At 44.4% G+C, this 8,581-nt stretch overlaps 1 protein-coding gene across 3 annotated transcripts in view; it reads right to left on the bottom strand.

Annotated features, from left to right (window-relative positions):
- Positions 1-535: 535 nt before the first annotated feature.
- Positions 536-8,581, bottom strand: part of rims1a (regulating synaptic membrane exocytosis 1a) — a gene marked incomplete at its 5' end in the record, with an annotated part of 87,545 nt that continues 79,499 nt past the window's right edge. For all 3 annotated transcript variants that reach the window (XM_084561805.1, XM_084561807.1, XM_084561806.1), the window contains 9 exons: positions 536-1,762; positions 2,780-2,919; positions 3,028-3,129; positions 3,250-3,362; positions 3,945-4,110; positions 5,176-5,208; positions 6,163-6,377; positions 6,494-6,654; positions 8,080-8,198. In XM_084561805.1, the coding sequence (XP_084417931.1) occupies positions 1,544-1,762; positions 2,780-2,919; positions 3,028-3,129; positions 3,250-3,362; positions 3,945-4,110; positions 5,176-5,208; positions 6,163-6,377; positions 6,494-6,654; positions 8,080-8,198 (1,268 nt within the window). In that variant the 3' untranslated portion in view covers positions 536-1,543. The remainder of the gene's footprint in view (positions 1,763-2,779; positions 2,920-3,027; positions 3,130-3,249; positions 3,363-3,944; positions 4,111-5,175; positions 5,209-6,162; positions 6,378-6,493; positions 6,655-8,079; positions 8,199-8,581) is intronic.

The raw sequence follows: 8,581 nt of genomic DNA, 5'->3' as shown, positions 1-8,581 counted from the left end.
TCGAGTATACTCAGTACTACAGAACAGCACTGGTTTCCAAAGGGTTCAAAGAAAAAACTTAAACAAAGACAATTTTTTTTAGGAGACTTCCTAATATGGATATTTAGACCCAGAGTGGTAGGCGTGGCCTGGGTGGAGTTGATTCCCCCCCTCTTTATTGGTCCGCTCCGGCTAGGGGGGCGGGGATGGCTTGACTTTTCTCGGTTTGTATTCATATTCAGTACGAGCAAACTGTACAAGAACATGCAACATACAAGCTGGCCTAAAAGTATGTGGAACTAACACACACACAGTCTAGTCTTTTTTTCTGGTTTTTGTTTTTTTGAGAATTGTTCGTTTAATTTGTCTCGTCTTTCGATTTTACAAAAGAGGAAAAAGAAAAAAATAAAGAGTAGAGAACGGAACGAAAAGAACAAACGAACGGAAACGAAAGAAACGTGCATGCAGCTTGGGGCCGGGGGCAGGGCGTCCCCGAGTCATGCTGCTCCCTCCTACGGGGGGATGTGGGGGGGAGTCTGAGGGGTCGGGAAGGCGGAGGAGACGGGTTTTTGGGGGCTGGGGGGGCGGGAGGTGACAGGGTCTTCGAGCAAATGCGACCGGGCCTTTTATTTTATGGTAGGCCTGTGGCACACCGCCGCTCGAAAACCAAACGTACACAGAGGGAGTCTGCACCTTGTGGTACCATTCTGAGCTCTAGGTCAAACAAAGACAAATAAAATGATACCAAATGAAAAATCAAAGCAGGTAATAATTAATTTGGCCTCTGTTTTCTTTCTTCTTCAGACACAGAAAAGTTTTTGCCTCTATCCGAATGAAGGAGCCAAGCTTTCCTTGTGCTTCTTGTACATCTCACAACAAGGCTAAGAATGTGCACGTGCATGTGCAGGCTCCCTTTTTTTCCTCAAAGGTTACCGAACTGTGCCACACCACTGCCCCTCGTGCTCGGCTAAGACACTGTAAGCACGGTAACACCTGCAGAGACGACAGCCGACCTCTAGATAGCTGCATGAGGCTGCAACAGTTTGCTACTTACTCCCCACACATTGTTGACACCACGTTTCCCTGTGGCCTAACAGTAAGCTCTACTCTGATTGGCTGGCTGGAGGACTATTAGATAGAGGACTCCACCGCTTCGATCTGAGGTCGTGATAGGGGCTGCACAAAAAAAAAAGAATAAAGAAACTGAAGAATGTTGGACGGAAACCTCTCACTGCTGCAGCCCAGAGGAGAAAAAGAAATTAAAGCTCTGAAAACAACAAAGTGTAAGGAGTAGGAAGGGGGAAGGTGTGAGACGTGATTGTCAGACTCCAGCTAAGCTTTGATTGGCTAGTTCTGTCTCTCCCTCTCTCTCTTTCTCTCTCTCATTCCCTGTCTCTCCGTCTCTGGCTTTTCATTGGTTGACCGAGGGCTTCCTGTTGTCGTCCTCGGTGGGCGTGTCCTCGCCCTCTGCTCAGTTGTGGTCCAGTAGCTGTGGTCCATTTATTTATTTTGTCGTTTAAGGGGCATTGGAGGGGGGCGGGAGTAGGCGGTCCCCATCCGGTCACTAGGACCGAACACCGGGCGGCGGTCCTGAGCTGTCCAGTGACGTCTGAGACGCCAGCCGCGTGAGCGGAGCTAATGTAGGGTCCACCAGCGACGACGGCGGGAACAGTTTGTACCAGCCGATTACCGTGCTCGAGAGGTCCAGGTCCTCCAATAGGATCTGTGCTACACCCATGAAACATTTGTGGTCCAATCGTCCGTAGTCGCCCCATACTATTACCTAGAGGAGTGAATGGTAGATGAGGTGAATTAGTGAGTGTTAAACTGGGAAGAGAAACACATTCAGACAATCACAACCCGTTTTAGGGTTAGTGTTTTACACCTGCGGCATTTAGACCATTTCAATCAAACCATACTCATTTGACTGCACAGTTTGGTCTCCATGTTAATTTACATAGCAATGGTTCCCTTACAGATACATGCACCGGTCCAGAACACAGAACTTTCTCCTTTTGCTTATTTTCTTGCTCTTGATTCAGGCTTATCGGAAAAATAAGTGGGGTGAATGTTTTCACATGACTTTTAGTGATGCAGTTAATTTGCTTGGATCTTTTCCCAGGGAAACCAATAGGAAAACGCTCTTAAGTTTGAAAAACTCATTCACTGATTGCAGACCAGATTGTCTAAATCAAGTCTCAGACCATTTAAGAAATATACTAGTCATTATATGCATGTAATATGCAAGTTCAAGAAACACAGAAGCAAAAATGGCAAATCAAGTCTTAAGTCATCCAAAAAAAACCTTCAGGTCAGGTCTCAAGGTCTAGTTTCAAGTCAACTAAAACATGTAAGAGAAGTCTCAGTTTGTGTAAATGGAGACAAGTCTAATGAAATTCCATTAAGTGAAGTTTCAGGTAACTCTAGTGAAATTAGGGATGTAATTTGAAAAACAAAAATAGTTTAGTTCTCCATGTCTCTGGGACTCAGCTTCAGATTGTTCTTCCAGGAACCAATAATTTCATTAGAAGAATTACAGGCTCTCGCAGCTTTTAATTCTAGTCTCTTGTAGTGCAAGCTAACTATGTCCCTGTTCAGACCTGGTATTAACATGACTCCTGGGTGATCCGATCACAAGTGGGCAGCTTTAAATACAGGTGTGAACACACCCGAGATGCATTGAGGACACTATTCTTTATTCCAATAATCAAAAGCAATTTTGTTTATCCTTCATTTACATCCTTTAATGGGCATACTCATGCCCATCAGTGAGTGATTAAAAAAAATTGTTGGTCATTACCTGAAGCACCTTGCCCTGGGGACTTTCATCAAAGAGCAGGTGCTGCTGGTAGAGCGGCTCCAGCGTCTTACGTGCAATCTTGGTTTTCTTTTTGGCTTTACATGTTCCGTTATCCAGCAGGTACACCTTCACGTAGGGAGCTGAGGATAAAGTTAAGAGGGAGTAAGCAGGAAGAAGAAGAGGCAGGATCTAACGGCTTTAGGGTGAATTTTACTGCGAGTGTTTGGTCTAAAGTTGGAGTCTGTTACCTGGGAGGGATTTGGAGCCTGGTTTAGGGGTAAGGCCACGTGCCCTGATCACCTCCACCTCCAGCTGGCCTTTCTTATCCATCAAACCAATCTGAACATCACCTGTAATGGTACGGGTGGTATGTGCAAACACATTTAACGTTCACGACAGCAGAACCTGATATGTGTAGTTTCTTTTCTGCACTACAAATAGAAATGTTGTCTGATGGAGCTGTCACTCACCCATCGCAGGTGTTGCCAGTGTTTGCCGGCCCACCAGCTGACCGGGACCTAATCCGTCCAGGAAGTCACTGAACTGACTGTCGGCACCTAATCGCATTCCTGAGAAGATCAGACTGAGACAAACAAACACTTGTTACTCACTGACCTTATGGTGCAGGGACATGTACACTGTGCCACAACATAGTTTAATCATCATGTGATTAATAGTACTGTAAAACAATCAGGTAGGTTGAAGGTTTTCTGGACCATGTCCATTTTGAGAAAATGACCTAAATTATCGCGCATAGGATATGTTTCTTCTTGGATCTTTAAGGTGCCTGTAGTATCTAACACCAATACATCAGGAGCAGATCCTTTAAGTCCTGTAGGTTGTTTAGGTCTTTACACCTTCCAGGTTCTCCCGATTTCAACAAACTGACTATGAGAACGGACATTTACCATCAGAAACATCTCGGAGCTTTTTGCTTGATCTTTAAGGCTCATTTAAAGTACAGCTAGACATGGATGCCATAAGCTACGTATGTAGCCTACGCCGGTGCAAGCCATTTATACTTGCCATTTATGTTTGTATCTCCAAACCTCCTGAGTTAACCTTTTCTCAATGTGTTCCATCTTTTTTGATCCAAAACAATACTGTAGCTACGGCGTCAAATTGACGCAAAGGTATAAACCACACGTACGTAGCGTGTACGTACTTCCCCTCAGAGCTGTAGCTGTTCATGCTGCCATCGGTCGATTCTCTGCTGGCCTGCCGGTTCATGGCCGTTCCTCCTCGGGGATACTCCACCGCCATGCCGGTCTCCACGCTCCTCTGGATGGTGCTGCTGCCGGCCTTACCCGCCTTCTTTCCCGTTGGCGCCTCTGCGGCAAACACAGAAAAATTATGTTTAGCTTATAAACCTGGCGCCAATGTCTCGTTTTAACCAAGGCTCTTTCTCAGTTATCAGGCATCTCTTGTCATACCTACCCAAAACTCAAATCAGACGTGTATTTGAGCACAATAAAAATAAATTACCAGGTAAATATTTTCACAGGTTGAGCATTTCCACTTGTATAAATCCAAGGTAGCCATTTTGAAAAGCCTGATAACTATAGGCTGAGGTTTATCTCTGTGCAGGACATCCCATGCAAAAAACATCCATGGTGACCTCACCAACGTGTGAAATGAAAACACTAAATAAACTACACTGCTGTACAACTGTGTGCACATTTTATTTTAAGATAATCACATCTATGATCTTTTGAAATTGGAAGAAACATGTTCTTTAAGGTGATGAGGTCACTGCAGGAAGATCTGGATACAAATAAAAAAAAATGTCCAATGACACCTTGAATGTTTAGCAGGGTTGCAAAGGTAAAACTCAGAGGGTTGAAGAAATCAAACAGTGAACGTTCAACTGTAAAGGAAGGGTTCAGCTCATTTTAAAAGCCGCTGCTCCATTAGATTTAGCCAAATTCTCACATCTGTATCCACAATTATCTGCCGTAAGCCATGCGTGCCAGCAAAACCAAACTATATAATATATTTAAGAATCAATCCAGTCGGGCTTTTCTCTAGAGCTGAACCAGCCTTTGAACATACTGGAGGAAGAGGAGGGTGGAGTAAGGAAGCGTGCCGGAGACAGTTCAGGAAGGGCTTACGGAGAGCTAGGAACATTTATCTTCTAAACAAAACTACTCTTGCACTCGGGATTGTTCTTTCTGGGTCTAACACTCTGCCTGAGTTTGGTCTATTTTGTCTGCATCTGTACATGTATTCAGCACTTAACATTCTAAAGCATGATATACGCATGGTTGTATGATTATCACACACCCCCTAAGTAATATATTACACTGTGTGTGGTCTACATGTCACCGCTGAACTCTCTCCCTGTGGTGTCCTGTAATGTTCCCTACAGTGTCTGACTTCCTGCCTTTTTGCTTTACCTTTCTGTCTTTCCGCCGCCTTACCCGCCGCCTCTGAAATAACACACACAACAACAACAAAGCCAATAAACAACAATAACAACAACAACATCAGCAGCAGCAGCGCGCTGGATACGCTGTTAAACTATGCACTTATTGAAAGATTCTGCAGGACTTTGTGAATGTGTGAGTGCATGTGTGCGTGATAACCCCCTAAAAAGATGAAAATCTTCAAGTTATTTCTGAAAAAAGGAGTGTCATTGCTATGGGGTGGGGGTGCCTGGTCTGGTCTAGGTGGGTGCTATATGTCTAAGTAACATCCACACCAATGAATGCCAGGTCCAGAAGTTTCCCATCAGAACACTGAATTATCACGAGATGGTCAGTGTTATTTACTTTACTCCTGTCAGTGGTTTTAATGTTGTGGCTGATTGGTGTATAATATAAAATGATTCATTTGATAAATTGACTAGTAGTGTTATAATGTAACACCAGCTCTCAGTGCTGACCTTCTTACCTTGATGTGATGATCTAGAATAGATCTGTCTGGTTATAGTTACACATACAACACAGCCCACGTCTGATCACCGTAGCTACTGTTGAACCAGAGAGGGCAGTAGAACACTGCTTTATTTAGCCTGGCAATTAGATGATGCTTAAAAGCCACCCACACCCTTTTAATATACCTTTCCAGCAAAGCTTGTCATTTCTGCTTTAATGACCAACACTGCACTGGTTTACTTTGTCCATCATCTGCCAAAGACAAAGACTAAACGATTTACTACACAATATAAAACAGACTACTTGCCCTTAGAGGCTGCCAGTCTTCTCTGCAATGATATGCATTTAATGTAATTACACTGATGGACTGAACTTCAATATAGAAAGGAAATATAGATTTATTTGCGTGTCTGTCTTTGTTTATATGATTGTCCTGCTTGCGTTTCCTCCTTTGACTGTGAGTGTGCACGATGACCTCTCGGGCCGTCTGCCGGTCTGCCCTCTGACCTGTCTGGCTGAGCTGCGAGGTGCTCCGGCTCCGTCTGGACGGCAGGATGGCGACGACACGTTGGCTCAGGCTCGAGCGCCGCTTCTTGATCCCGCTCCCCAGGCTCCCGAGCGCCGTGTCTGATTGGCTGCCGTCCGCGTGCTCCATGCCGTAGATCTCCCCGCTCACGCTGGTGCTCTTCATCATGTTGCGGCCGGACACGCGGATGGCTCGGCTGATCGTCACAGTGCACAGCATCGGCCCAGTTCATTTCACGTTAAATGATTAGCATGAGACAGAAAGTTAAAAGTCAGCATGTGTGTGTGTGTGTGTGTGTGTGTGTATGTGTACCTGAAGCGTCCCCGGGGTCTCTCTGACTGGATGGACATGTAGCTGGTGCTACTGATGCGTGAGGCACTGCTGGTTCGAGAGATGGCTGACACGTCGCTGACATCACTGTCTGAGGACTTATGGGAAACATTTTCACTACTCCTCCTGTGGTCCTTATAGTGCTGCAGACAAAAGGTTGTTAGCAGACAGAGAGTGAAAGGCTGTGAGACTGAATCGATCATTTTTACATTAACAGATGAAACGTAATGTAAAGAAAGTTGTTCAAGTCATTTAGATTCTGATCTGATCCTGTCAGTCCCTCTGGGCTATGGCAACTATAGATCCATTCATAAGTAATTGCTACAAGTACAGCAATATATACCGATCAGGCATAACATTATGACCACCTTCCTAATATTGTGCAGGTCTCCCTTGTGGTGACTCATCAGAGAATGGACATGGGCCTTCTGAGGGTGTCCTGTGGAGTCTGGCAACACAATGTTGTTAGTGGGGGGGCCTTTGAGGGGAGGGGCCTCTGTGGATCATCCCACAGATACTTGATCAGTTTGGGATCTAGTGAATCTGGAGGCCAGGTCAACACCTTGTGCTGTTCTTCATGTTTTTCCTTTTTTTTAGTTGTTCCTAAAGTGTTTTTGTGTGTGTGTCTGTGTCAGGCTGCATCCTGCTGGGGATGGCTGCTGCCATCAAGGAGTGTCATTGCTATGGGGTGGGGGTGCCTGGTCTGGTCTAGGTGGGTGCTACATGTCTAAGTAACATCCACACCAATGAATGCCAGGTCCAGAAGTTTCCCAGCAGAACACTGAACTGACACAAGATGGTTTAAATGTTATTTACTTCTCCTGTAAGTGGTCATAATGTTGTGGCTGATCGGTGTACATTATCACAACCACCACGTTCAAGCACTTTTTCACCTTGAAATAAAATATTTGAATATATCAAGTACTAGTGTAGAGAAACGTTAACTGTTCTTACTATTAACATCCAGTTTAACGTCCTTTATCAGGCTCTCTGCAGTAACATTATTTTACATCCTCACTTACATTTTGTTTTTTGTTATTACTTCATACACATTTTATTCCCTGTCACAGATTTAGCTGACAGGCCCGTTTTAGCCAGATTGTGCTGATCATCAGTACTGTCAGATTTATATCATTTCACATTTAGCCAAACAGAGGACAGTGTCAAACTACAAAAACACAACAAGATAAAATGTAAAGCTGCTGGCATTTACACGTTTTGCGAGTCACAATATCACCTTTAAACTGTCAGTTAGAGATAGAAAAGCAGCCAGAGTGGATTATATATACGTCTGTATTTTAAGTTTAAGGTGATATTTTGAGCGACTGCCCACTTGGAACCGATTCATTCTATTGAGTGGTCTTCGCCATTACTGTAACATATTTTATTAGTTTCTGGAGCAAGCCGGTGCACTTGGCCGCGGTGCACTTCAGCCGCATCACGGCTCACGCTCTCTGGCGGGAATCTTTATTGTCTCCCTCCACTCTCCTGATGAGTTTATTTTAAAGTGAACTGTCAGGCTGAATGAAGCCAAAGAAAAACAAAATTAAAAAAAGTTGTTTCCCCACCTCCCGTTTGCTCTTGAGCGCTCGGTCCAGGTCCTGTTGGCTGGAGGTGGTGGCGGCTGACACCCGGTTGGAATGAACCCTTATCTGGAGCTCACGTATCCGCTCCTCTGCTACCAGGGCTGCGCGACACAAACACGAAGAAAGTTGATATATAAACTCCAACGTAATCCGATGGTGAAATAAAAATTTACCTCGTACGGTGCAAAAAAATTACGTCACATCGATGAATTGGGAAGAAAACAGGAAGAAAACATAAAGCAGTCTGTGATGGCTGAACTTACTAATCACCCCTCACACACAGCTCATTGAGAGAAAGATATTGCACCGATAATGTACATTTACCTATTTATTAGGCATTCATTTGCATTTTCTCTATTCTTTATAGTCCAAACTGGCAAAACACATGATGAATTAGCAAAAAGGGCTGGTTGGGGTCTTTCTGTGCAGATGTTGCATGTTCTCCCTGTGCCTGTGTGTGTTTTGTGTCTGTAGAGGATAAGCG

The sequence above is a fragment of the Chelon labrosus genome (genome assembly GCF_963514085.1).
Source record: "Chelon labrosus genome assembly, chromosome: 15".
In the NCBI taxonomy this organism is placed as follows: domain Eukaryota; kingdom Metazoa; phylum Chordata; class Actinopteri; order Mugiliformes; family Mugilidae; genus Chelon; species Chelon labrosus.
This window is presented reverse-complemented; position numbering and strand designations above follow the sequence as displayed.